This window comes from Passer domesticus, chromosome 20 (genome assembly GCF_036417665.1).
Source record: "Passer domesticus isolate bPasDom1 chromosome 20, bPasDom1.hap1, whole genome shotgun sequence".
Lineage (NCBI taxonomy): Eukaryota > Metazoa > Chordata > Aves > Passeriformes > Passeridae > Passer > Passer domesticus.
This window is the reverse complement of record NC_087493.1, coordinates 8,409,913-8,437,300: the sequence shown is the minus strand read 5'-3', so window position 1 is coordinate 8,437,300 and position 27,388 is coordinate 8,409,913. Positions and strand designations below refer to the sequence as shown.

Sequence of the window (27,388 nt, the reverse complement as noted above, 5' to 3'; positions counted from 1 at the left end):
GGGGAGAAATGCTGCTCTGGAAAACGAAGGAAGTGATTGTGGTGTGACTTCCCATGCCACCTCCTGCTGCGTCTGGAGCCCTGCAGGAGCAGCCAGCCCCAGGTCTATTCCCCCGGGAGATGTGTCTCAGCCCCCAAACAGAGCTGGAGCCCAGCTGGGAATGTGCCCGGGCAAGGCACAGCCTGCTCTGGGATTGGCTTTGCCTCTGGTTTGGTGGCAGCAGTTCCTGGCTGGAACACCTGGGGTGAAAAGAGGGCTGCCCACCCCTGCCCCATCTCCTGTGGGGACAGCAGCTCTGCCAGCTCGTCAGGAGGGAGCTTGGTCCTCATTGCAGCACAGGGTTGGTGCTGGAGCTGGGATGGGGCTGCCAGCCCGGGGTGCTCTGCACAAGGGGACCCTTGGCAGGGCTGTCGGGGGGGGCTCCAGGCCTGTGCTCAGCTCTCCTGCTGCACTGGGCCAGGTGGGTCCTGCCCAGCTCCCAGTGCCAGCTGCAGCTGTGGGTGGCTGTGCTGCAGGACTGGTTGGACTGGTTGGACTGGTCTCCTTGCCTGCTGCTTCTTGCAGGGTCTGGGTTAACCACCCTGCTCTGCCCTGGCACGGCTCGGGCCAGTCTGGGCAAAACCCACGGGGGTCTGGAAGTGGGCTGGGCTCAGTCCAGCAGTGCTGTCAGAGTGTGAGGGTCTGTCACAATCCCCTGAGGGCTCTTGCAGCGACTTCCCCTTCCCCTGAGCAGATCCTGGTGTCCATCCCAGAGCAGGGGAGGCCGAGCTGGCAGCAGCAGAACATTCCTTGTGTGCCACACGTGTTGGGCAGCAGCAGAAACTTCTGGGCTGGTGCCGTGCCAGGGCTGCTGGGCTGGCAAGACCCATCACCCCAGAGCCATCCCTGCCTTCCCCTTTTCTCCTGAGGCTGGGACAGGGCTTTGCTGAGGGCTGGGCAAGCTCTGCTTCTCCTGGGATGAGCAGGCAGCCAGGAGATGCTGCTGACATGGACTCTGCCTGACTGGCTGAGAGAGGCAGCTCAAGGCAGACTCAGAGCTCAGCATCACTCCTGGGCTGGGGCTCAGGCTCAGAGCTCAGCATCACTCCTGGGCTGGGGCTCAGGCTCAGAGCTCAGCATCACTCCTGGGCTGGGGCTCAGGCTCAGAGCTCAGCATCACTCCTGGGCTGGGGCTCAGGACCTGGCCTGGCTTCCCAGCTGCTGCCTCACACGATCTGTGAGCAGCCAGCTGCCTGCCAAGGACACTGCTCTCCTCCCAGGGATCATGCCCTGTTTGTCTGTCCTGTCTGTGTGGCTGCTGCTGCCTGCCAGGGCGTGTGTCTGTGTGTGCACAGGGCTGAGCAAGGACCACTGCCTTTAGAATGCTCTGTCTTGCTGAGGAACCCTCACCAGGCAGGGACTGGGAAGGATCACAGCAGTGTCTGGTTGCAGAGGGGAGAGGAAGGTGCTGGGTTGGAGCTGTGCAGGGCAGGAGCTCAGCCGTGGGCTCCAGGTGCTCCGGGGTGATGGATGCCTTGGGAAGCAGCTGTCCAGAGGGTGTGCTGGTATCTGCTGGGTTTACTCTTGGTGCTAAGCCTTAGAACTTCCTCCACATGCTGTTTTCCAGCAGGCAGCTGATCTTGTCCAGTTTAGTTTTCTGTGACTCTACAGGGAATGAATCCCCTCGTGGCCCATGCAAACAGCAGCCCCCCACAGAGGAGCTTGTCCCATTCTCCTGTTGCGTGTGGGTACAAAATCAGGTCTGTGTGGAACCAAATGCTTTCAGTTCTCATCTCTGGCAAGGCTTTGGGTCACTCAAAGCCTTTGGATGCCAATGACAGGGACTGGCTCTGGTCTGGGGGCCCCCCTGGGTCCTGCAGCAGCTCTGGTCACAGAGCATCACTGCTGGCATCAGTCAGTGGGATGCCAATGGCAAAGGGCTGATCTCTCAGCAACCACTTCCCATCCTCTCTGTGTTTTTCCCTCTCTCTTGAGACAAGAATGATTTAAATTTAAAGAGGTCACCCAGGAAGGGACAGTGGATGCTGGGCCTTTTCCTCTGGTCCTGGGTTGTCCTTGGACCACACAAACAGGTGAAGAACAGCCACAAGCCTGTGTTGGCATCACTGGTGTTTATGTGGGGGCTGTGACCCCCATCTTCTCCTGTCCCCCCCATCCTCTGCCCTCCCTCCCTGGTCCTGCACTAAGATCCTGTGTTGCTGTGGGATCTGTGCTGGATCAGCCTGACCTCCCCTCTGCCTGAGCCCTCAGTGTTTTCCTGGGAGCCAGGGCCACCTTCTGCTGAGCCTGGGCCAAAAGTTTGCTGGACTGAGAATTGTTCTGAGAAAATGCTGGACTGAAAATGTTCTGAGAGTCGCTGATTCCCAAGCTGCTGCTGCCACCTTGGAAAACCCTTGGTTGGCTTTGCCCGTGGGGATTCAGCTGCTCTGTAGCATTTTAAACAGATGCTGCAAGGAGAAGCTTTAAAAAGTGCCTCAGTGGCTGCAGTGCACTCCCTGCAAGTGGTGTCCCAGGCTTTTCCTGCCTGCAAAGTGCTCTCTGTCCCTCTGCTGGGAAGCTGCTGCTCGGCTCTGGCTCTGTGAGCCCCAACACTCTCCGAGCCAGGGCGAGGTCTCCCGTTCTCCCTCTGGGGCTCTGCTCTTTCCACCCTAAACTGGTTTTTCGAGTCATTTTTTCAGAGGCGCCTCCATCTCTGCTGCTGCTGCTCACCTGCGTTCGGGGAGGAGCCTCGCAGGGGCTGCTCTTTACTGAGCGCTGTCCTTCCATCCCGGCACACCGGAGCGGGGAGCCACCACACCCGAGCAGAGCCCGGGACAGCAGCTGGGACCTGGCCAACATGTTCAAGGGGGTGGGCAAAGGCTCCCCGAGCAGGAGCTCCCCCAGCAGAGGCTCCCCTGTCAAACCCAGCAAGTAAGTGTGACCCCTCTGTGTGTGTGTGTGTGTGTGTGTGCTATGTGACCCCTCTGTGTGCTATGTGACCCCTCTGTGTCTGTGTGTGTGACCCCTCTGTGTGTGTGTGTGTGACCTCTCTGTGTGCTATGTGACCCCTCTGTGTGTGTGTATGTGTGTGTGTGTGCTATGTGACCCCTCTGTGTGTGTGTGTGTGCTCTGTGACCCCCTCTGTGTGTGTGTGTGCTCTGTTACACTCTCTCTCTCTCTGTGTGCTGTGTGACCCCTCTCTCTCTCTCTGTCAGTGCTCTGTGACCCCTCTCCTTCTCTCTGAGAGTGCTGTGTGACCCCTCTCTCGGTGTGTGTCAGTGCTGTGTGACCCCTCTCTCGGTGTGTGTCAGTGCTGTGTGACCCCTCTCTCGGTGTGTGTCAGTGCTGTGTGACCCCTGTGTCTGTGCTCTGTTGCCCTCTCTCTCTATGTGTGTGTGCTCCGTTACCCTTCTCTCTCTCTCTGTGTCTGTGTGACCCTGGGGGATGACAAGGGATGGGTGATCCCTGCTTTTTCAGCCACCCCAAGTGCCATCCCCCTGTGCAGCAGCAGGAGGTTGGGGTTTGCTGGGAGCTGACACCAAAAAGTGCTGCCTGGCTGCTGTCCTTGTCTCTGGTGGGCTTCGTGCTCCTCCCCAGCAGCGTCCTGCAGCCCCTGATGTGCTCAGAGCTGTGGTCACTGAGCAGGGAGGTGCAAAAAAGCCCCTTTTGGGCAGGTAGGAGCAGGGTGAAAGCAGCCTCTGTGCTTGGGTGTGCTGTGAGGCAGATCCCAAGCTGGGTCTGAGATCCTGGGATTCCCTGGCTGTGTGAGGCTGCCCTGGGATCCCTGGGGAAGGATGCTGAGCTCAGGGATGGAGATGGGTGGATGGGTTTGCTGGTGGCTGCTCTAACACAGCCTGGCACAGCCTCACTCAACGCTGAGTTTGCCTCTTTCAGACCTGCTTGGAGCAGCCAAGCAGGTGGAAGGTGCTCTGGTGGAAGGTGTCCCTGGCCATGTCTTTAAGGTCCCTTTCAGCCCAAACCATCCTGTGGCTCTATGAAGAGTTCCCTCAGTTCTGAGGGAATGAGATGTGTGATGCTTCCTGAGCATCAGGGCCTCCTCTGGGAGGGAGCACTCCTGCAGGGACACCTCAGCCCTCCCTCCAGCTGCTCTCGTTAAATCAGGATTATTTTCCACCTTCCTCAGCAATTTTGCATGCTGTAGGGTTGGTTGATTCCATGGGAATCCTCTGCCCTGACACGTTGGGAAGCTGAGGAAGCAGCCAGGGGGGTTGTGCTGAGGAAAGGGGACATGCAGGGGGTGCTGGCCACATCTCCTGGGGCCACCAGCAGCACCCCAGGAGACAGTGTGTGTGTGTATGGGGGGGTTACAACACAGTGCTGGCCCCCAGCTGGGCTGTTTTGGGGGACAAACCCCAGATTAGCCAGCAGGGTGAGGAGGGGGAGCTGGGCAGGGCAGCAGGGCCTGGGGACGAGGTTTGGGGTGTCAGGAGCTGGACCCCTGCCATGGGAGGCTCCAGAGGAGCTGAGAATGCACAAACCCATCTCAAAGGCAGCTCTGGGGGCTCTCTGAACACCCAGCTTTGCCTGGGGCCTGGCTGCAGTGAGGCACCTCCCCAGCAGCCCCGGAGCTGTGCCAGGCTCTGCTGTATTCAGCCTCACTAATGCGATCTCTGCAGCTCCCAAAGCAGGCTGGGGGTTTCTCAGGAGCCTGCAGAGGGTTTGGGCAGGCTCTGCCCCAGCATGAACCTCTCAGAATAACTGCAGCTGCATCCAGCAAGGCCTCACAGCTTTTCCCATGCAGGATGGAGGCTGGAGCAGGGAGCACAGCAATTCCTGAGCTAGCTGTGCTTGTTTCAGGAGGCTCCAACCATCAGACACAGCCTCATTCCCTCAGCCATTGCCTGGGGCTGGGCCAGTGCCCAAAGCAGCTGAGAAAATGAAGGTGGATGAGTTGTCCTGGGAGCAGCCACCAGCACACGCTCTGCAGATGGCCCCAAGAAAATGTTGGTGGCCCACAGCTTGTGTTGGTGGCCCCAAGGCCACAGCCTCAGCAGCTGAGTTTCCCTGTCTCTGGGGTTCATAACGAGCTGCTGGACCCCCTCAGAGGGCTCCTGGTCCCTGGGGCCATGGTGTTGAGCCTCCTGTCAGGGCCCTTTGCTGTCTCACCTTGGTGGATGCACCCCAGGGAGGGAGCAGCAGCACAGGTTTGTGCCCCAGGAGTTCCTGGATGTGCCCTGCTCCAGCTGGAGGCACTGCAGGGCTGGAAGGGAAAACCCTTGGGAAGGTGGAATTGAATTGGATCTGGCTGGACTGGCTGTGCCTGGGTGTGATTCTGACAAAGGAGGGGGATGGCAAGTCATCTCCTGGGATTTAAGTGTCTCCTGGCATTGCTGCTTTTCCCACCACGTCCCTCTGCTGCTGCCATCAATCTGGAGCAGAGTGGGCCCTGGGGACAGGCAGGGGCTCAGGTACTAACCCACAGCTGGCAGGGGTCAGGGGTGCTCTGCTGGAAAATCAAAATGTGCCAGGACTTCTGAGTGTGTCAGGGAGCACAGACCCAGCCTTGGGCCCTTTTCTGTCCCCATGAGGAAGGGACAGAGGGCTCAGGGACTGCCTGGGTGGAGCTGTGGTGCTGCCCCAAGTGCCCTGGCAGCAGTGACCAGGAGCAGGGACAGTCCTGCTGCTGCTGGGAGACACCATCCCTTCTGTGCAGCTGGGCTGTCCAGGAGGCAGAAAGTGGTAGGAGAAATGAACCAATTAATAATGCTAATAATAGTGCTGTGCCTCGCCCAGGCGTGAGATGGCCCTAGGGAGGAGGCTGCCCTGGCTGCTGAGCAGGAGGAGCAGGAGGAGCTTGGCCCAGCCTTGCTCTCAGCCATCCCGGGGCTGTGGCTGTCCCATGCTCTGTGTGTGGGGCTGGACCTGAATTTTGGGAGGCTGGGGGGTGTCCAACATGAGCTGGTGGCTGCCTGTAATCCTACCTGATGCCAGGCTGCCTCTGTGCAGCCCAGATGTCAGCATGATCCCCCTGAAAGGCAGGGCCCAGCCCTGGCTGAGGGAGAGCTCCTGCCCAGGGACAGCGGGGATGGACAGGGGGACACCCCGAGGAGGGACAGGGATGCATCCACGGGCTGTGTGGATGGGTGTTTGCACAGACTCCTCTCAGCACACCCCTGCTGCTCCTGAGATGATGTTCTCCAGGGATCATCCCCACTTCCCTGAGAGCCAGGCTGTTGGTCTCCAGCCTCAGGTGCTCCGTGCAGCAAGGCTGGGATGGGCTGAGTGCCTGTGACCACGAGGTTGCTGACATCTTTTCAGTCCATAGATTTGTTGTGGCTCAGCCTAAATAAAGCAGGTTCCTGTGCCCAGCCTTAGCAACTAAGGGATGGAGTGCCCCAGTGTTTCCTTCAACCAGAAAGGGAGCGCTAGCAGGAATAAACAGGATTTTTGTTGGTATCTACCATCCCTGGGGAGGATGGATCCTCACTTCTCCCCTCTTGGAGCAGCACAGAGTTACCCACTGGGCCAGCCCAGCCCGTGACTCACATCTCCTCCCTGCGCACAGAGCCCGGGCAGGAAATTTGGGTGGTGCTCAAGTATTTGCTCATGGGACACCACCTCATTCCAGGCGTGTCAGGGATGAGTGGGAGGTTGTGTAACCTCCTGGGGAGGGGGAACCTCCGAGAGCTCCAGCCTGCTGCACGCTCAGGCTCGCAGGGACCGAGCCCTGTGCTGCTCCCACCCACCCCGTGCATCTCCCTGGGCACTGCAGGTGACACTGGGAAAGGGCACGGAGTAGGAGTGATGATGAACGGGATGTTAAACACAGGCTGTAGCAGGGAAGGAGGCTTTGGTGGTGATGGATGCGCTGCTTGGGCTCCACAATCCCTGGAATTAGACCTGGAGAAGCTGCCCAGCTCAGCAGTTCCCTTTCACTTGCTGGTGAACACTGCAGGCATGGCAGGGAGATGCTGCCAGCCCCAAACCTGGGGGCAGCTGAGAGCTCCAGGCCCACGCTTGGGAGATTAAACACAAGGGAGGGGCTGGGGAAAGGGCACAGGAGGACACTGTGAGCAGGGGTGCTGGGACTGTGACCCCTCTGGGGCCACACGGGCTCAGTGGGGCTGAGCTCACTTCCAACAGGAGCTTGGGGTGACCATCACACTCCCTGGCATGTCAGGATCACTTGGAGCTGTAATAAATGAACATCCCAGCACGTGTTCCAGCCTTTGGAATGGGCTGTGGGACAGCCAGAGCCACGAGTAGGAGCTGGAGCAATGACAGAGCCATCAAGGAATAATTTCCCCCATCCTTTGTGGATTCAGGGGCTTGGCAGGAAAGCACATGGCTAAGGGCAGACATGCTGTAGGACATCACCTTTCTCCTACCTTCTTCTTCCACCAAGCTGCCCTGAAGTGTCCCCCACTCCAGGTGGCCCCCAGTGATGTCCCACTGCTCACTCTGCTCCTGCTCTCAGCTGCCAGCACCAGCACACAATGCACTCAGCTCTGCTGGACTTTGTCCCCCCAGCAGCATTCCAAGGCTCCATCCCTGGTGATGCTGTCCCTCCCCACCCTGCTGCCCCTGCCCACATCCTGGCACTGCTGTGCTCTCCCTGCCTGCAGGGCAGGGCCAGCACTGTCCCCAAGGGCAGATGCTGTTAGAAACAACAGGACACAGGGACAAAGGTGGCACCGAGGACAAAGGTGGCACCGAGGACAAAGGTGGCACTGAGGTTTGTGCTTCCTTGTCCAGAGGGAGCCTTGGGAGCCATCCCATGCCTGGATCCAGCTTTGGGTCCAGCTCTTCCAGCAGGGCTGCTGGTTCCCAAGGGCAGTGGTGGCACAAGGGCTGTGATGGCACCATTGGTTTTGTGGTGGCACTCAGGTGACAGCAGTAGGGAATGGTTGTTGGGAACCTTCAGTGGAGCCCCACTGGGGCAAGGAGGGCTGGTAGGTGTGCCATGGCCTTGGGAAATTGGAGTCTGGGAATCACAGGTTATCCTTGAGCTGGAAGGGACCCACCAGGATCATCAAGTCCAACTCCTGGCCCTGCACAGGACACCCCAAGAATGTGAGAGCACTGTCCAAATGCTCCTTGAGCTCAGGCTCAGTGCTGTGACCTCCTCCCTGAGGAGCCTGTTCAGTGCCTGAGCACCCTCTGGGTGGAAAACCTTTTCCTCACATCCAACATAAACCTGCCCTGACTCAGCTTCCTGCTGTTCCCCAAGCTCTGAAAACACCACAACAGCCTCCAGCACACACAGGGGCTTGTGGTCTGCACAGCAATCCTTGTCCCCTGCAGCCCAGTCTTGAGGTGGCACTGGGCTCTCCAGCTGTGGAGAGCTCCACGAGGACCAGGATGGCAGCTCTGGTTGGGCTGAAGGCCACCTGTGCCAGCAGCACCCAGGGGAGCACCTCCAAACAGGGTGAGCGTGTTGTGCTGCCTCTGCAGGGTGCTCCCCTGGCCTCCAGCCCCTGTGGCTTTGGGTCTTCCAACCCCAGACTGGTGCTTTTGGAAACCCTACAGCAGGTTTTGTCTCTTTTTTTCCCTGTTGTTTTCCTCCCTGACCACACGTGTGTGTGCCCATGCCCTTGGCCACAGCTCAGGCTCTGTCCTGAGAGACCCAGTGGCCATGGGGGAAAGGGATGAAGGACCAGACCTGGGGCAGGTCCTGGGCAGGGATGGAGGAGGTGAGCTTTGCTTTTACCACCCATCTGCTTTGCTGTTCCCTCTCCAGGTCCTCCACAAACGAGCTGGCCGTGCTCATCTCCCGCATGCAGACAAATGCTGACCAGGTGGAGAAGGACATCCTGGAGACTCAGTCCAGACTCAAGCAGGTCACTCGTGGCAGGGGGTGGTGGGAGGTGAAAGGCTTTGCCTGGAAATGCAGTTTCTAGGACAACACCCAAACCCATGAAGAAGATGAAGAAGGACCAGCCTACACCCTAAAACCTCCATCTTGCTCTCTATATATTACTGTATTCTAAAACCTTAAACTCTTAATTTTCCACCCTGTGATATTACACACTTCTACTCAAACTCCACACCCACAATCCCAGTGCTATCAATCAATTTTGGAAGCCTCCTCCACGTCCTCAGGTCAAACGCACTGTTCTCCTGGGGGTCAGAGCCTGCCAGCACAGAAAGCCCCAACCCCTCAGCATCCAGGGCTCCCACAGCTCAGCTGTGTGCTCTGTGTGTGCTGCTGCAGGTTTGGGGGCTGGCTCGAGGCTGGGGAGGAACAGACACCCCACAGAGCCTCCCAACCCTGGGGCTGCATCCCGAGGCTTCCCAGATTCTTTCTGCTCAGTGCCTGAGGCTTTGCACAGCCAGGGCTGTCTCCTCTGTGGCAGCACAGTCCCGTGCCCCCAGCTGCCCCACAGGCTGCCAGCCTGACCCACACCACCCCTGGCAGGGAGGGAGCTGGGGCAGGAGGCTCCAGGGCTGCTCTGTGGCTGCTGTGTGGATCCAGAGCCTGTGTGCTGGCCAAGGAAAGTGTTGTGAGGTGCCTGAGGTCCAACCAGCCTTCCTCCTCTGTCTCCCCGTCCTGCAGGACTCCAGCAACCACCAGAAGAACAAGGCTTTTGAGTTCCAGACAGAGAATGCCAGGAACCTGAAGGAAGCTGAGACCCTGCTGAAGGATCTCTTCCTGGATGTGGACCGTGCCAAGAGGCTGAAACACCCCCAGGCTCCCGAGATAGAGAAAGAGTGAGTGCAGTGGAGGGACAGGGGTGCTGAGGGCACTGAGCAAGTGGGAACCTCCTCAGGACAGGGAATGAGCTCCACTCCTTGCCATCAGTGGTAGTTTCACTCCTCTTCCCACAGAGTTTACCCTTAAAATCACCTTTTCTGCCAATTTATTATAAAGATATTGGTATGCAGGGTGGATGCCAGAGCGATTGCCCGAGAGGCCAATCACTCTGGCATCCACCCAGTACTTTTTAAAAGGGCTCCCAGTCTTTTGGGAGCCCTTTTAAAAGGTACTAGAAAAATGCAGAGCTAAAATGTGGCCCCACTATCAGGGCAAATGCCCTTTTCCTCTGCCTTCCCTAAAACAAATCCCTTTAATGTGGGGCAAGCACAGAGCCAGAGGTGGGTGTTGGAGTGGGAGAAGAGCTCCAGCTGGCTTCTGGTGCTTTGCTCCCCTTCACTTCCAGCCCTTTATGCAGAAATCAGGAGGGGATTTTCCCAGCTGGGAAGGGCAGCCCTGACCTCCCTGCAGCATCTCCTGCAGGCAGCAATCCCTGAGGCATCCCTGGGGATGGAGAGCAGCAGGACAAGTGCTGGACACTGCTGAAGGAGGCCACAAAGGCACAGCAAAGCACATTTTCACCCTCGTGGGTGCAATCCGGGCTCTGCAGGGCCCACCTGGGCTCTCCTGCACCCTGAGTGACACGGGGACCTGTGCCTCTCCCCCTGGCAGCATCCAGCAGCTCCACGACCGTGTGACACAGCTCTGCTCCGAGTACCGGGCCCTCTACGAGCAGCTGAACATCCCCGAGGTGGGGCCCAGGGTGGACTGGGCCAGGATCCTGGACCAAAAGATGGTAACAGCAACTGGGTTTGGATGTTCTCTGCATCTCCTGCCAGGCCAGATAATGTTTGCTGTTGTCTCTAGGGCTGTGCCAGCCACTGCGTGCTCAGCATCATGCTGGGATGGTGGAGGGAATAATTCAGTAATAATATAAAAAATAATGTAATAATATAAAAATAATAATATAAATAATATATGCATGCTCATCATCATGCTGGGATGGTGGAGGTGGTGGGAATAATTCAGTAATAATATAACAAATAATGTAATAATATAAAAATAATAAATATGAATAATATAAATAAACATAAATAATATATGCATGCTCAGCATAGCGCAGAGATATTGGAGATGGTGGGAATAATTCAGTAATAATATTAAAATAATATAATAATATAAAATATGAAATTAATAATGTAAATGAATATAAATATTAAAATAATAATATATAGAAATATACTCATACTAATAATTCTGGGTGGAAGACAAACTCTCTACCTCTCTTCTGCCTCTTAAAACCCTCTGGAGCACCCTCTGAATTAACCTCTTCGGATTAAGAATTACCAGAGGGGGATCAGGTAGAGACCCTGCTGTGGGATGAAGGGATGGAGAAGGTGATGTCTCCTAGGATTTTACAGCCCTGCCTTTCAGGGTTTCCCACTGCAAGGTTTGGGTATGTGGGGTTCTCAGATTGGAGGCAGTTTGGATTCCCCTGAAAGCTGCATGGTGTTCAAGTGCATCCCATGCCTGTCACCGTGGGCAGGGGCTGGCTCAGCTCAGCTCTGTGGCCCAGGGCTGTGTGGTCTGGTTGTCTTTGCCCCTGTGTATGGCTGGGGAAATGGCAACCAACAGCAATGATGGGAAACAACAAAAAATCCCCTCCCTTCCTGCTGGGCTGCTATCAGATACCAGATCTTTCCATGCCCTGCCAGCACTGCCAGGGGATTCTCCCTGAAAAGCCTTTGGCTTTAGTGTCTGCCCTGACTCCTTTTGCACAGAAACAAGTCGATGCAGGGCAGTATGGCCCCGGCATGTCGGAGCTGGAGAAGCAGATAGCTGAGCACAACATCCTCCAGAAGGAGATCGAGGCCTACGGGCTCCAGATCAAGAACCTGCACTCCGGGGTAAGGCCCCTCCTTGTCCTGTCACTGCCCTGGGGACCCTGCTGCCTCTGTCACTGCTGTGTCCCTTCTACTCCTCCACATGGGGAATGTCCACCCTTGTTCTGCAGAGGGCAAGGAGGTGGCTTCTTGATTCCCCAAATCACTTCATCAGCATTCACCACATGGTTTGCTAACAGCTTCTTTTTTTTTTTTTTTTTTTTCTTTTTTTTTTTCTTTTTTTTTTCTTTTTTTTGTTCACCTCCTTGGTCTTGGCTGTGTTGTAACCCAGGATGTGGCAGATTTAAAAAGCCAGTACAAGGACTTGCTGGTAAGGTTCTCAGTGGTTTTTTGAGCAGATGGGGTCTCACCATCCCTGATGGGCAGGAAACACCCAGTTCAGAGCAGGAGCCACCCCTGGGCTTGCACAGTAAAGTTCTGTCCCTCATATCATCTCCCCATTTCCTTCCCTCCTTGGGATAGGTGTAAATGAAAGAACTCTCTATCCTCAGGGCAGTGCAGAGGGTGAGGTCCATGTCTCTGCTCTTCATGGGTCATGGACCTGCAGTTTCCTCTGTGTCCATGAGCACAGGGACCAGAAATCCAGCCCACACACTGTTCCAAATCAGGATTGCAAATGTGTCCTGATCCCTAATAAGGCTTCCAGAGAGGAAACGAGCAGCCAGAGCAAAGAGGTGGCCAGGAGGAAAGAGGACCATGGCTGGGTCCATGAAGCTGATGCTGAAAATGGGACTTGTGAGAAATACAGCAGAGCTGGGCCAGCTCTGAGACTGCCCCAGGCACCAGCCCACACCTGGGATTCTGGTTAGACAAACACATCTTGTCTGTGAGGAGGGAAAGGGAACAGCAGCCCCATCAGATAAGAGCCAGTGGTGGCAGATTTCTCACCAAGGTTTCTGGGAATCTCCTGCAACAGGAGTGTGGTCCTGGGGAGGAAGAGGAGGGGAAAGGGAACCCCGGGCTGGGCACTGACACTGTCTCTGTCCTGTGTGTGAGCAGAAAGCTTCCATCTGGCGAGGGCAGAGCCTTGGCAGCCTCTACCACCACCTGCAGGGCTGCACCAAGGAGCTGGGCTACCTGACAGAGCAGCAGACCAAGATCCTGAAGCAGGACTGGAGTGACCAGATGATGGATGTGCAGAGCGTGCGGCGCGAGTACGAGGTGAGCCCCGGGGTGTCCTGCCTGTGAAAGGCTGGCCAGGCCTGGCACAGGGGACCTGCAGGGTGCATCCAGCCTCCTGCACACCCACCACCAGCCCTGAGCATGAGGCTTTACAAAACAGAGGGGGAAGAGCCCCCTGGGTTCGTGCTGGAATTAGGAACGAGCCGCTCGGTGGGATCTCTCCAGTCCCCTGAGCTGGCACGTGGGGTTGTACATCAGAGAGCTGCCAGGGGGGCTCTCCATGGTCAGAGAGAAGGGAAGGGCTCAGTGCCACATCAGCCTCAGTGGCCACAGTACAACACTCAGTGACTGCCATGTGCTGGGATACAGAAAATGAGAGGGATAATTGCATAGGAAAATGCTCTTTGAACAAATGCCCTGTTGATTTCTGAGGCTCAAATGTGTTTAATTTATTTTAGCTCTATCTAGCCCCTTCTGCTTTAAAAAACAAACAAACAGGCAAGGATGTCTGTGCTTTGGGAGCCTCATCTCTGTTATGTTTGCTGCCCCAGGAGACCCCTCTGTGCTCCCTGCATTCTCCCAAGGTCAGAAAATTTCTTTTCCCCTCCAGGATTTCAAGTCCAATGAGCTGCTCAGCCAGGAGGAGTTTGTGAACCACCTTCAGGACGATGGGGACAGGATGATTGAGCTGAAGCACCCAGCCATCAAACCTATCCAGGTGGGGAGAGGGGGTCCCTCCCCAGCCCCATGGGACAATGAGAGTGGTGGGTCAGAGGAGACCCCTGCACCTCTCCTTCCTTCCACACTGCACTGGCTGCACTGCAGCATCTTTCTGCCTGCTCCAGCCCTGCAGGGAAGCTGAGGGAAGTGCAGGGCCTTCACCCTTTCCAAAATTTCCAGGAGGTGGTGGCCAACATCTGTGTGCTGGGACGTGCTCTTGCTCAGGTGCTCACACACATCCCTCACACCGTTGGGAAGTTCCAGCTTTGACATGGCGTGACTTCTCCCACATGAAAGCAGCTCCCATCCTCCAAGGCTGGATTTCCAAGCCTGCAAATGCAGTGTCAGGCTGTGGTGGGCTCTCAGTCCCCAACACCACTGGAGCTGAGACCACTGGAGAAGTGATGGCTGCTCTGTGTGAGCCAGGTCCTTCTCAAGGGGTGTCCTCACTCAGGCTCAGCACCAGGCAGTACCTGGGCACAGCTTTGTCTGCTCTTCCTCCCATCTCTGGCACTTCTGAGGAAAGGAGACCTGTGGTGGGGGAGGTAGGAGCAGCTGGAACCCACTGAGATGTGCTCTGTCCCACCACAGGCACACCAGGAAGCCTTGAAGAACGAGTGGCAGAATTTCCTGAATCTCTGCATTTGCCAGGAGAGCCAGCTGAAAACTGTGGAGACCTATAAGAAGGTAAAAAGCAAATTCATGGGCCATGGCTCTGCAGGTCAGGCCAGAGTGGGCAGGCTGGGAGGAGAGACAGCAAAGGGGTGAGGAAAGGAGACCCTTTGCTTGCACCTAGTAAAGGTTTTTTGGGGAAATGCCCCTCAAGATAGAATCTTTTAGAGGTGCTGTGAACTGAGAGACCCCACTGGACTTGGGGACAGTGATGTCCCCCCTTGCCTGACTGTTTCCCTGCCCACATTCCAGTTCCAGGATGATGCTGAGGCTGTGAGCCGCTCCCTGAAGAAGATGAGCTCTGACCTGGACACCAAATACAGCAAGTTCAACAAAGACAGCCCCGGGGTGGTGTCAGATCTGCTGCTTCAGCTGGAGGTGGGGCCTTCAGGGCTGGTGGCACCAGCCAGACATCAGTTAAATCCCCAATAAATGAAAAAGGGGAAGGGGAAGAGGTGGGGGAATTATCCTCCAGGGATCGCTCACCCCAGCTCTGTGCTAGGGAGGGGATCCACACTGCTCCCACTGCCCTGAGATGGCACTGTCCCCATCAGTGACACACAGCCAGGCCCCAGGTCACCATCAGAGTAAAGGAGAAGTGCAGGGAGAAGCCGTGTGTTGTCCCTAAGATAAGACACTTGGATTAGAGGGCCTGGCATCCAAGCAGGGAAAGATCCTCCCATCTCCTCAGCACCCTCATGAGCCAAGGGCAAGGGAGGGAATAAAGAATCTGACCTCAGGGGTGAGATGCAGATAGGAAAGGAAGATTTGCCCCAGAGAGAGGGAGGGGACACGTTCACCATAGGATCTTCCCAAGTATGCAACACATTTGGCTCTCAAGAGATGCTGGAATCTTGGTACTTTCTGACACTGGAATGCAGCCACCTCTTGGCAGGTGTTCCATTTCTGAAAAGGAAAACTCCTTCAGGATATTTGATATGAAAGTGTGGGTTCACCTAAGGTTAACCCGGGCTCAATGGCAGATCTGTGAGCAAAGGAAACTGAGGAGAGTGTTGGCAATGAAAGGGGAAGAAGGGACATGGATGGAGGGATTGAGAATGGAGAAACTCCTGACTCCACCCCACAAGGACAGATAATTGGTCCCAGCATACCTGCTGTAGTGTGACCCTCCCCTTCCTTCTTACCAAACCTGGCCACAACCACTGTCTCCTCTGTTTTTCTAGAATGAGGAGAAAGTGCTGAAGCAGGCAGAGAAGAGCATCACTGACCTGAAGAGAAGGAGCAAAGAGATCAGCCCCCTGAAACTGCGCAGGACACGTCCCTCTCAGCCCCTCACCCTGGACACCCTCTGTGACTGGGATGCTGGGGAGGTGAGGGCTGGACAAGCAGCACCCTCAGAAGGGACAGAGAACTGGATTCTTCTCTGGTTGCTCCAGATCCTGACTCTGTGGTGTGAGGAACTATCTTAGGGACAGAAAGCCAAGCCTTTCACTGGGTTTTGTGTCCCCTCCCAGGTGCAGCTGACCAGAGGGGACAAGTACACTCTGAAGGACAACAGCAACCCAGAGATGTGGGTGATCCAGAGCAGCACTGGAGTGGTCCAGGAGGCACCTTCTGCTTGTTTCTCCATCCCTCCTCCTGACCCTGAGTCCATAGACAAGGTCAATAGGTGAGTTTGCAGCAGAGACCCTGACCCAGAGAGACATTTGGACTCTCTTGGGTCAAAACCAGCCTGACTGCAGAGAAACAGCAGCTGGGGACAGGCCTCTCAACTATCTAGTACTAAATCCCTCCTGGAGAGGGATTTTCCCTGCATCCAGGGGTCTTATCCAAGTGTCTACCATTCCTCAGCATCCCTGCACACTGCACAGACCTCACTGTCAATGAGTTCTCTGGCAGTCAGGCTTGATTTCTTCACCCAAACATGTGACTCGCATAGGTTTGACTAAATTCATTGCAGAATCAGTCTGGAGCTTGGGACTTGCCAAACAGGACGGAGTTATCTGTGGAATCTGCTCTCAGCCAGCCCCAGCAGAGGCTGAGCAGTGCTGCCTGAGCCTCTGGGTGGGTTTGCTGCCTGCCTCAGCTCCTGCCGTTCCCACAGGACGGGGCGGTGGTGCAGCAGCTTGGCACTGCCTCTTTCATCATGGCCCCGGGTGTTTGGGTAAATCAGGGCTGCTAAGTGCTGAGGAAAGGCCACAGCCCAGACTCAGAGCTATGCAGGCATGCCCAGAGTGGGAGCTCGGGTCCCCAGTGCCATGGGTGTGATTGCTTCATTGTGTTGCTCAGTGTGTACCCCTCTTCACACATCCCTATTGAACTATTGAATCTTTTGGATTTATGGGTTTCATGAGTGTTTTAAAACAGAAATTCAGTTCCTCTTCACAGAGGAACAGCCCTCATCTGACAGCAGCCAGGCAAGCTGGGAATTGCTGGTTTTAGCACACAGTGTTCAGCTGGAACAGTCCACAGCAGGGATGAGAACCAGCCTGGTCCTTCCTGTTCCCCCTCCCTTCTGGTTCCATGAGTCTTTTCTCACCCAGAAATATTTTTTCATCCTTCCAGCTCTGGCAGATCCCAGCCCTAGTTTCATTAGGCAGGAACCATCCTTACAAGTGAGATGTGGCATTTCTAGTGCAGCAGCAACTTGTACTTGTTCCCTGCCAGGCTGCAAAGCACTGCAGCCATATGAAACACATTTCCAGCTTTGATAGCTTCTGCTGAGAGTTGGAAACACTGTCTCCCTTGAGAGAACTCAGCTGCTCAAACCAACCAGCTGCTCTTGCTGCTGTGCCCTTTCCTAAGGGACATCTCTGAGTTACCACAGGCTGCAGGCTCCCAGCCTTTGAGGACAGCTTCCCTTGCCTTGGGGACACCTCCCCAGCACAGCCAGGGAGCTGCTGCTGCTGTGCAGGGCTCTGTCAGGGCTGTGTCCCTTCCTGGGGTGATGCCTCTCCCTGCTCACAGGTTGGAAGGGGAGCTGAACACGGTGAAGCAGAGGCGAGCAGCGGTTCAGAGCACCCTGAGACGCAGCCACAAGGAGCAGGTGCAGCCCAGCCAGCAAGGTTTGTCACCTGGATAGCCCAGCCCTGTCCAGAGGCAGCTCTGGAAACACAGCACCCACCCAGGGTGGGCAGAGCACCTGCAGCTCACACACAGCCACGTGCAGAGGTCCCTGTGGGAGGATGCCTTCTCCTCCATGGCAAAGACAACCTGACTCCTGTCTCAGCAATTCACTTAAAGTCTGCTGCCCTCCTCAAGCCTCTGAGCTCCATCAACAGCTGGAGGGTATTGAGGATTTCAGGGGGATGTGCCTATCCAGAAACATTAATTAAGCCTGCTTTGTAATCTGGGTCCCTTGCAGTTCTCTTCCCTAGCTGGGGGCTGTGGGATGAGCAGACAGCCGTGGCTAAATCCCAACCCTGGGTTATCTGTGCCATTCCCACAGCTGCAGCTCAAAGGCAAAGCTGAGAAGGGATGTGTCTGCATGGCAGAACTTGGCTTTATCCCTCCTTTGGAGCTGTGGCTCACCAAGGCAGAGCTAAAACCTGGGATTAACCTGAGCTATGTCTCCCTGCAGCTCTGTCCAGGAGCCCTCCAGCAGTCCAGGATGATCCCCAAGCTGACCGGCTCCTCAGCAGCCTGGATCGTGTTGGCAAGGACCTGGTCCAGGTAGAGAAGGAGGTCTTGAACCGAGTGAGGTCTCCTGTGAACTACAGTGACCCTACAGATGACCTTGGCAGGAGGATCAAGCAGCAGCAGGTGAGTTGGAGCAGGAGCAGTTTGGTAGCTCTGTGTCCTTGGCCCAAAGCAGGACAACATGGAAATAACACTGGAGAGGACAGCTGGTGCTCCAAAGGAGAAAACCATGCTGCAGATTTAAGGGTTTCAGCTGGCTTGAACCCTTGAAATGGGGCTAAGTGAAACCCTCAGGAAATGCAGGCTCTTCCCTTGGCTCTGGAGCTAGAGGGTCCATTCATTTCAGAGCTGTGGTCCAGGTCCCAGTCCTGGGAAGGCTGTCACCCTAAAAGACTAAAGGATAAAGGGAATTAATCCAAGGGCCAGCTTTGTCTCTCCTCTCAGGGAAGTACAGACTTGTAAATGTCAGTGAGACAGGAAAAGAGGCAGTGCCCTGGAGCCCCACTCCTTTCCTCTGGGTCAAGGTCTGGGTTTGCAGTATTCCAGCTTGTTACATCTTCATCTGTGGGTATTTACCTGGCTCTGGCTGCAGGATGGGCTCAGGCAGGTAGGGTTTTTCCATCTGTCTATGTGGATCTCTTTCCCACACCCTGCCACTGCCAGACAGCCACAGTCTGGATGGGGCTGTGCCCCAAGGGGCAGCTCCTTGTGAGAGGGGCACCACACCCTGAGCCCCACAGCCAAATCTGCCCCCAAGGAAAACACACTTCCACAGCAGCACTGTTATGGCTGTGTTGGGTGACTGTGCTTCCGTCTGCTGTGCCAGGAAACAACAAAGAAACTTGAGAACCTGGGGGCAGCCAAGGATGCCTTGCAGAAGGAGTGTGAGACCTACCTTTCCAAGAAACCCAGCAGCACCTCAGCCTCCCAGCTCCCTGTCACGCTGAACGCCCTCAGGAGCAAATACAACGATGTCAATATGCTCTCCAGCCTCTACAACCAGAAGTGAGTGAGGGGGTGAGGGAAGGAAGTGTCCTTGCACAGGTGTGCCAACACAGAAGCATGACAGAAAATGCTTTTGATCTATATGAGTGTTGGTTGAGATCCAGCACAGGTTGGAAACCTCCCATCCATCATCAAAGGACTCCTCTGAGGGAGTTCCTGTGTGTAATTTGTGAGGAGATCCCCTCACCATGGAAAATCCACCACAATGGGTGTGTGCCCCAGCTCTGCTGTGTGGTGAACTGCAACATATCTGACTTGTGAGCAGCATGACAGGGGTGTGAGTGCACATTGCCTGTTCTCTGACATATTCCAGAAGCTCTAATTTTGAATAAGGTTAAACATCAAAGGGAGAAAAGAAGAAGAGTGGGGTTTCTGTAGCTAACCTTGTCCTTCGTTTCCCCCTTTCCCAGGGCTAAGGCTGCCCTGAACCTGGAGACTCAGATTGAGAACACAGACAAGATTGTCAGCACGTTTGAGGCCAAGCTGGCTCAGGACAGCATCATTCCTGCATCCCCCAATGCCCTGCAGGATCGGGCCAATGACCTGCAGGTAGGGGAACATCAGGCTTCTCTTTAGGGGGGGATCCCTGAGCTGAGGGACCAGTGTGGGAGGAGCTGGATTTATTTGAGCACCTTGAGGCACCAGCGATGAAGTCTTTTTGAGGACTTTTCCCTTGAAGGTTTAATGTTGGTGTTGCAGGCTGACCTGGTCTCACTGGACAGGAAAATACTCTGTGCCTCTGTCCCTCCTTTTGCAGTCCCTAAAATACATCATGACCCCCTTAGCATCCAGTGTCTCTTGCTCTGCCTCACACCTCTCCCTAATCTTTCCTGCTCCCAATCTCCTTGCCCCATCCTTGGCACTCACAGTGACCTGATGTTTTGCCTTCCCCAAAACTTCTCAGTGCACTGTCCAAGCCACCTTGCTTCCCTGGAGAATAAACCTCACTGCTCCACCTCTTCCACCTCACAGGACACTCGGAGAGCCTGACCAGCCCCCGGTGCTGCCCAGTGACACCTCAGGGAGGCTGTTTGGTGTTTGTTCCCTGACTGATGCAAACACAAGGTGTCTTCTCTTCTCCCCTGCAGAAGATCAGGCGGGACCTGGTGGCCCAGGAGGACTGTGTGCTGAGGCTGAACCGGGGGCTCAAGGATGCTGAGCACAGCTGCAGTGCTGTGCAGAACAACTTCCAGGAGTACTGCCCCGACCTGCCCCGGCAGAGGCGCGAGGTGCAGCTCCTCAACGACCGCTACCACGCCGTGGCCGACCAGCTGGACCAGAGGTGAGGCCCTGGGGGCACCCCTGCTCCTTCAGCTGAGGTGGACTGGGGCAGGGTCACAGCCCTGAGTGTGTTCTTCATTGCAGGACCCTGATCCTGAGCCCAGTGCTGTAATGCTGAGGAGCAGGGGTGTCCTTCTGTGTAGTTGCCACCTTCCTATTCACAGCACAGGCTCTGAGCTCCCAGAGTTGTCCTCCCCACTCGGGCATCAGCTGTCACCTCCTGTTTTTGTTATCTTGGTGTTTGTTGTGGTGATATTTTCACCTTACGCACGACTCTTTGCCCTTCCCCTTGATGTTCCTGTCCACTTTTGTGCTGTGCAGAGAGAAGACCCTCAGGAACATCAGCCTCACCTACCAGCAGTTCCAAAACTCCAACGAGAATCTGATGTTCTGGATGAACAACCTACCCAAGCACCAAGTGAAGACCACTGACGGGCCAAGCCAGATCAATTACAAGCTGCAGGCACAGAAGGTGTGTTCCAGGGCAAGAGCAGCCTGTAACTTTACAGGGATAGGGAAATTTGCTTGTGAGAAGCACATGCAAAATAGTACCAGCCAGCTCCTAGCTCTGTGCTCCCCCACCACAGGGAATGAACTAGAGAAGGATTGCAGCCCACAGATGGTGTTACCTGGTGTATCTCACCTTGCTGGGTTTATCTGCAGTGCTGGTGTCCTCATCTGTGCCAGTCATTTCCAGGTTGAAATCTTCTCCATGGAGAGGACACTTTCAGATCCTGAAATATTGCACCTCAGGCTGAGATGTTGTATCCAAGTCCTTAATTTTTCTCTCCTTGAGCAGATTCTAAGCTCACTAGCTCAGACAAGGAGTTGTGGAGGTCTCTGTGTTGGCTGCTATTTATCTTATTTGTGATAAATCAGTGTGGGAAGACCTAGGCAAGCCATGGCACAGCTGAGATACCCTAAAACCCTGGAGACTCTTCCTAAATGTCTTCCTGTTCCCACCATTCCCTCAGCTGAGCTGATTCTCTAGGCTGCAGGAGTATTACTGGGCAGCTGGATTTCAGTGTGTCCTTACCACCCCTTGTGTCTCCTGCAGAGGCTGGTGGAGGAGATCCAGAGCAAGGAGCCTGAGAAGAACGCCCTGATCAGGCTGTCCCAGAACGTGCAGTCCACACTCAACGTAAGGATGGGCTCTCCCATTTGTCACTCCCTTAGCATTTCACCCAAGAGATCCCACCTGATTCTCGTGTGTCTGCTCTGAGCAGGACTATGAGCTTGAAGCAGGCAAATACAGCTCTTCCCTGGACCCTTCCCTGACTGACTCTGCTGCAAAGAGGCTGCGTGTGACCCCCCTGCAGGAAAGCATCCAGGCCCAGGTAAAATGTTAAGATGAAGACACAGAAACCATTGCCCAGCTCATTATCCATGCCCCAATGCCCTCTGCAAGGTTTTAATCCACTCTTACAGCCACCAATGATCATGGTCCTAATCCCAGAGTTGGAGTCCTCAGGGATCCTTTGTTCCTGGGGCAAAGCAGCATGTGAGATCCTGAATTAGGGCTGTGCCTGGCACCTTTGGTTGAGATTGCTGGTGTTGCCTCCTCACCACATTGTGCATGAAGATAAAGCTTACAGGGTGGGTGTGTGAGGAGAGGAAGAAGCCAGAGCTCCTCTATGCTCTTCTCAGTTACATCCCAGTCCTCCTGCATCACCTTGAGGCTTTTGCCAGCTGCTCTCAGTCTGTGGATTTGGAAGACTGGGCCCTGTGTAGGCCTGAAGGCATCTAACAGGCATTCAGATAAGAGGAACAGGTTCTCCTGCAGGAATCCTTAGACTCTGTGTCTCTAAAGAGTGAGATGGGAAGACACTAATCTCTAGAACTATGACATACAGAAAAGTGGTGCAGGTGAAAGGAGGTGTGGCAGAGTCTGCCACGCAACGGAGCTGTGTCTGGGTGAGGGCACAAGGCTCTCAGCACTCTTTCTTTTGCAGGAAAATGATGTCACCAAGCTCTACATGGAGTTGGCAGCAGAAAATAAACAGCAGCTCAGCAGGCTGGAGTTTGCCAAGAAGATCGTGGAAAAGGTACCAGCTTACAGCTCACTGCAAGATTGGGGTGCTCTAGACTGGGGTTCAAATCTGCTCAGCCTGGGGCTCCCCCACCCCTCCCTGAGTCTCCACATCCAGGTGTGATGAAGGACAGGAATGGGAACCCCTCTGAGCAAAAGACAACATGAAACCACAGTTTCACTGACACTGATCTTGGGTTGTGACTCCCATCACCTCTGGGGCCCCTCACCTCGTTACTGAAGCTGTAGTTTATGCTTGGGGAAAAAAAAATAGGGCTTTTAAGTCCAATTAATCAACCATCACATACTGACAATTTCAGATTTGGTTTGTGGGTGTGGCTGGAATTTAGTGCTCACAACCTTCTGGAAACTCTTCAAAGCCATAGGATTTTTATACCATTCCAAGGTTTGAACCACCTGTAGGAAAGGTCTCAGGACTGGGTGACTTTTAGTGGGTTCAGGAAGCATGAGAGATTAAGCTGGGGACTGGCTGTGATGCTCTCCCTCGGCTGCAGATGTAGGAAGGCAGCACAGAGCACCTCTGTAGTTGCTGCAGCACCTCCATCTGAAGGGGAAGACCCACCAAGTCAGTTGCTTGAGATGATGGGATTGTGTCCTCACTTTCCATTTACAAACAGCCTTATTTGAAGACTACCTGAGGATTCTGTGCCAGTTTTGTCTCCCACCACGCCATGTCATTTAAAAGATCTCTGAGTCACCTTAAAAGAGCGGCTTGGTTTGCCTGCCTTTTTCAAATTATTTTTTATTTTTTACTTTGCAGAAGGAAGTGCATGAAGACATTGAAGCTGTACATGAGCGAACCCAGAAAGCTGAAAACAAAGCCACAAAAAGCAGGGAATCTGAGGGGTTGAAATTGCAGCTGGAGGAGGAAAGGAGGAAAGTAGCCAGGATTGAAGAGGACCTGGAGGAACACAGAAACAAGCTGCTGATGTTGAAAACTCAGAAGCCTGTTGAAAGAGTGGAAGAAAAAGAGGTGATTGAATACTACAGAGACCCGCAGGTGGAGAGCAACCTGTCTAGGATGGTACAGCAGATTGAAGAGGAAGGCAGAAAGAGGCAGAGCCTGCAAGAAGACATTGATGTGATGAGCCGTAAGCTTGCCCAGATGGAGAGTGAGAAGAAGGTTGCTCCTGCCCAGCTCCTCACCAAAGAGATCACAAAAATTGAGAAGGATCCAAGCCTGGATGGCCAAGCAGCCAGTCTTCGTCAGGAGATCAAGCATCTCCAGGAGGAAAGCTTGGCTGCTGCTTCTGAACTTGAGCAGCTTAAGAGGGAGCTGCACATGCTGGAGCGAAAGCAGCCCAACATCCGAGAGAAAGTGGTGGTGAAGGAGCTCATCAAACTGGAGAAAAACCCTGAAATGCTGAAATCTGTTAGGACCCTGCAGTTACAAATTGATGAGGAATCCTTCAAAAGGAAGTCTGCAGAAGAAGCGATAGTGAAAGTGAAGAACAAGATTGAGGAGGTGGAAAGACTGATTGAAACAGCAGAACCCAAAATTATTGTTAAGGAGGTGAAACAGGTAGAGCAGGACCCAGAGTTATTGAAAGAGACTTCCAAGCTGAAAACTCTGATTGAAGAAGAGAGGAGCAAAAACTTGATGCTGACAGGTGAGCTGGAAGAGCTGCAGACCCAGTACAGCATTGCAGAGAAGAAAAAGCCCAGGGTAGAGGTAAAAGAGAGGGTCAACGAGATCTTCCTGGTGGACCCTGAAACAGAGCGGCAGATTGCACACCTGAAAAGGCAGCTCCAGGAAGTCACTCTGAAAAGGACAAAGATTGACAGTGAAGTGGAAGAGGCCTTAGCAGAGCTGAAAGTCCTGAGGTCACAAAAACCAGAGGTGGAGTTTAAGGAGGTCATAGAGGAGGTGGTGAAACATGAAAAGAGTCCAGAGATTCTTAGAGAAATTGACAGGCTGAAAGAGCAGCTCAATGAACTTGTGAACACCAACGGCAGGACCCAGGAGCAGCTCATTAGGCTGCAGGGGGAAAGGGATGAATGGAGGAGGGAGAGATCCAAGGTGGAAACCAAGCTGGTCAACAAGGAAGTCATCCGATATGAGAATGATCCACTCTTGGAAAAAGAAGCCGATCGGCTGCGTCAGGAGGTGCGTAACATGTCCCAGAAGAGGAGAGCTGCAGAGGATGCCATCTATGACCTGCAGAACAAATACATGCTACTGGAGAGGCGGAAGCCAGAGGAGAAGGTGGTTGTTCAAGAGGTGATACTGACCCAAAAGGATCCAAAGCTGCGAGATGAGCACAGCAGGCTGAGACGCAGCCTGGATGAGGAGGTGAGCAACAGGCGTCGCCTGGAACGCGACGTGCAGCAGGTTCGTGTGCTGGTGGAAGAGCAAGAGAAGTTGCTCAACTTTCAGGAGGATCGAAGCAAGAGGCTTGCACTGGAGAAGGAGATGAGACAAATTACACTGAGAATAAAGGAGCTGGAGGAGAGCCCAGCCCCAGTGCAAGAAAAGATCATTATGGAAGAAGTGGTCAAGCTGGAGAAGGATCCAGTCCTGGAACAATCTGCCAGCAACCTGCGCTTGGAGCTGGAGCGGGAGAAGATGGAGGTGCTGAACTTGCAGAGAGAATGCAAGAACCTGCAGGTGCAAGTTGATGTCCTGCAGAAAACGAAATCCCAGGAGAAGACCATCTACAAGGAGGTGATTCGAGTGGAAAAGGACAGGGCGCTGGAGAGTGAACGTGCACGCATCTGGGAGCTGCTGAGCAGGGAGAGGGGAGCCAAACAAAAGGTAGAAGAGGAGGTACGGCGGCTCCGGGAGAAGATCGAGAGAGCTGAAGGCATGAAGAGGACATGGGCTCGTGAAGAGACAGAGCTGCAGAAAGCCAGGAACCTGGCCATCCAGGAGAGAGCCAACTTGGAGAGTGAACTGCGGGAGCTGGAGAGGCAGAAGCAGCAGAAAGTCCTCTTCCTTCGTGAGGAGTCCAAACTGCTCAGCCAGCGGACTGAGAATGACAGGCAGAAGAAGAAGCAGCTGGAACATGAGGTTTCCCTGCTGGAAGCAGACATTCTTAGGGAGAAGGACCAGATCTACAACAAGGAGAGGTTCATTCGGGATCTCCAGTCAAAGGTCAACCGTGAGGAAATCAATCACGAGACCCAGATGAGAGAGACAAACCTCTCCACCAAGATCTCTATCTTGGACCCTGACACAGGGAAGGACATGTCCCCTTACGAAGCCTATAAGCGAGGTATCATAGACAGAGGCCAGTACATCCAGCTGCAAGAGCTGGAGTGTGACTGGGAAGAAGTCACCACCTTGGGCCCAAATGGGGAGATCTCACTTCTCCTTGACAAGAAAAGTGGGAAGCAGTATTCCATCGATGATGCTCTAAGGCTGAGGAGGATCACCAAGGAAGAGTACCAGCTGTACCGGGATGGCAAGATCCCCATCTCTGAATTTGCCTTGCTGGTGGCTGGGGAAACCAAGCCTCCCTCCTCCCTCTCAATTGGCTCCATCATCTCCAAATCCCCACTCACATCACCCACCACCCACCAAACCCAAACCTTCTTCCCCCCAGCCTCACAGAAGGGCATATGTGATGACACATCCCCCATCGCCGGGGTGTACGACACCACCACCAACACCAAGTACAACATCAAGACTGCTGTTGCGAAGAAGCTGCTCGATCCCATGACAGCTCAGAAGCTCCTGGAAGCCCAGGCTGCCACGGGGGGCATCATAGACCTCATTTCCAGGGACCGGTTCTCGGTGCATAAGGCGATCGAGAGGGGGCTGATTGACAGGACCTACATGCAGAGACTCCTCAATGCCCAGAAAGCTTTCACAGGCATTGAGGACCCAGTGACCAAGCGAAGGCTGTCTGTGGGGGAAGCAGTTCAGAAGGGTTGGATGACCAAGGACAGTGCTTTCCCCTACCTGCAAGTCCAGCATCTAACTGGAGGGCTCATCGATCCCAAGAAAACTGGTCGCATCCCTGTGCTGGAAGCTGTCCAGACGGGGATGATAACGAGCAACCTGGCCAATAGGCTCCAGGATGAGTCCAACTATGAAAAAGATCTTGTTGACCCTGTCACTAAAGAGAAGATAAATTACAAGGAGGCCATGGCCCTCTGCCAGAAGGATTCTCTGAGCCACCTGCTGCTGCTCCCAGCCGCGTCGGAGGGGTATCAGCGGTACCACCAGGCGAGCCGTTCCCCCCGGCTCTCGCGGTTCAGGCATTGAATGGACCAAGGCACATATGGGGCTGGTTCCTTCAGGAGTTCATCCCTTCAGAACACCTCTCCCTGCGGAGGCAGCAGGCTCACAGGAATGGAGCATCTAGCATTTAGGGCTGCCTACTCTTCTCTCTTAGCTACCTGCCTCCCAACACAGCTCGGCCGTGCGAGGAAGAAAACGTGGTCATGGGCCTGCCACCGAGGGGTCCCCACAGTCCCTGGGTGCTGTTCCCTGATCAGCCCAGAGAGGGTTGATTGTGAGAACTTCACGGGCAGTAGGTTAAATGTGGCTATGCCCAGCAAGTGGGGAGAGCCAGAGTGTTTTCCAGTTGGGTCATCCTGCATGCAATAAATATAGCAAGTGAGTATCTGTGGCTGTGTTGTCTCTGCAGGCTGTGGCTGAAGGCACAGCCACTCCTCCCCCATGCAATCCCATGCCCTGCAGCCCCATCCACACAGGTTTTGTAGACTTGCTCTCCCTGATACCCCAGCACTGAACCTCTATGAGTCCATATTTTTAAATATTTTGTTATATTTGCATTTAAAACTGAAGACCAACAGGACTTTGCTTCCTGGTCATTTGGACACCTCTAGAAGAGGGACTTGAACAACAAAGGAGTGCAGTCCCACCCAACAGTACTCGAATATCTGCTCTTGCTGTTTCTTTAGGTGAACTAAAAGGAAGTTACTCTTCCGTGTAACTTCCACCACTCAGTCCTTCCTGAAACAATATATCTCATATCCCAATATGAGCCAATATATCTCATATCCCAAATATTCTGCCCTAGTATCTACCCTGTTGTGGAGCATCCCCTGGGTTTATGGGATGTGAAAATTATTTTATATCAGCTGCTCCTTCCCCTTTCCCAAGGGCTCTTTTAGCTGATGTAATTCAGGAACTCCAACATACCCAAAATAATCCATGAGAGTAGAGGTTTTCTCCCCCTCCTTCACCCACCAGACCAGCAGTATAGCCTCTACTTCCATATAGCCTAGCTGGAATTTGAAGTCTGAGCTCCAGGAAGAAACTGTTCCCAGTCTGGCTAGGTTTGCTCTAGTGTTTTATTTATGTTTCTGGACTGGATGAATGTCCTTGGTATTTATTTTTTACTGCAAATCTTTTAAAAACAAAACAAA

The 27,388-nt window shown here is 54.3% G+C and overlaps 1 protein-coding gene and 1 long non-coding RNA gene across 3 annotated transcripts in view; one reads left to right on the top strand and one right to left on the bottom strand.

The window, feature by feature from the left end:
• Positions 1-26,617, top strand: part of EVPL (envoplakin) — a 30,422-nt gene extending 3,805 nt beyond the window's left edge. Inside the window, exons 1-22 of one of the 2 annotated variants that reach the window (XM_064395349.1) lie at positions 1,183-2,910; positions 8,681-8,780; positions 9,497-9,651; positions 10,367-10,490; positions 11,476-11,601; positions 11,870-11,908; positions 12,598-12,759; positions 13,331-13,438; positions 14,032-14,127; positions 14,365-14,490; positions 15,297-15,443; positions 15,588-15,742; positions 17,041-17,138; positions 17,654-17,835; positions 18,539-18,717; positions 19,128-19,266; positions 19,806-19,999; positions 20,320-20,470; positions 21,056-21,139; positions 21,225-21,335; positions 21,951-22,043; positions 22,809-26,617. In XM_064395349.1, coding sequence (XP_064251419.1) covers positions 2,837-2,910; positions 8,681-8,780; positions 9,497-9,651; positions 10,367-10,490; positions 11,476-11,601; positions 11,870-11,908; positions 12,598-12,759; positions 13,331-13,438; positions 14,032-14,127; positions 14,365-14,490; positions 15,297-15,443; positions 15,588-15,742; positions 17,041-17,138; positions 17,654-17,835; positions 18,539-18,717; positions 19,128-19,266; positions 19,806-19,999; positions 20,320-20,470; positions 21,056-21,139; positions 21,225-21,335; positions 21,951-22,043; positions 22,809-26,258 — 6,093 coding nt within the window. In that variant the 5' untranslated portion in view covers positions 1,183-2,836 and the 3' untranslated portion in view covers positions 26,259-26,617. Of the gene's footprint in view, positions 1-1,182; positions 2,911-8,680; positions 8,781-9,496; positions 9,652-10,366; positions 10,491-11,475; positions 11,602-11,869; positions 11,909-12,597; positions 12,760-13,330; positions 13,439-14,031; positions 14,128-14,364; positions 14,491-15,296; positions 15,444-15,587; positions 15,743-17,040; positions 17,139-17,653; positions 17,836-18,538; positions 18,718-19,127; positions 19,267-19,805; positions 20,000-20,319; positions 20,471-21,055; positions 21,140-21,224; positions 21,336-21,950; positions 22,044-22,808 lie in introns of those variants that run through there. The other variant, XM_064395350.1, reaches the window with a different exon arrangement.
• On the bottom strand, positions 17,382-20,738 carry LOC135284079 (uncharacterized). Its single transcript, XR_010349606.1, has 3 exons — positions 20,642-20,738; positions 18,608-18,705; positions 17,382-18,105 (listed from the first exon to the last, which is right to left on the bottom strand). It is a non-coding gene; the product is annotated as an uncharacterized LOC135284079 (long non-coding RNA).
• Positions 26,618-27,388: the final 771 nt, after the last annotated feature.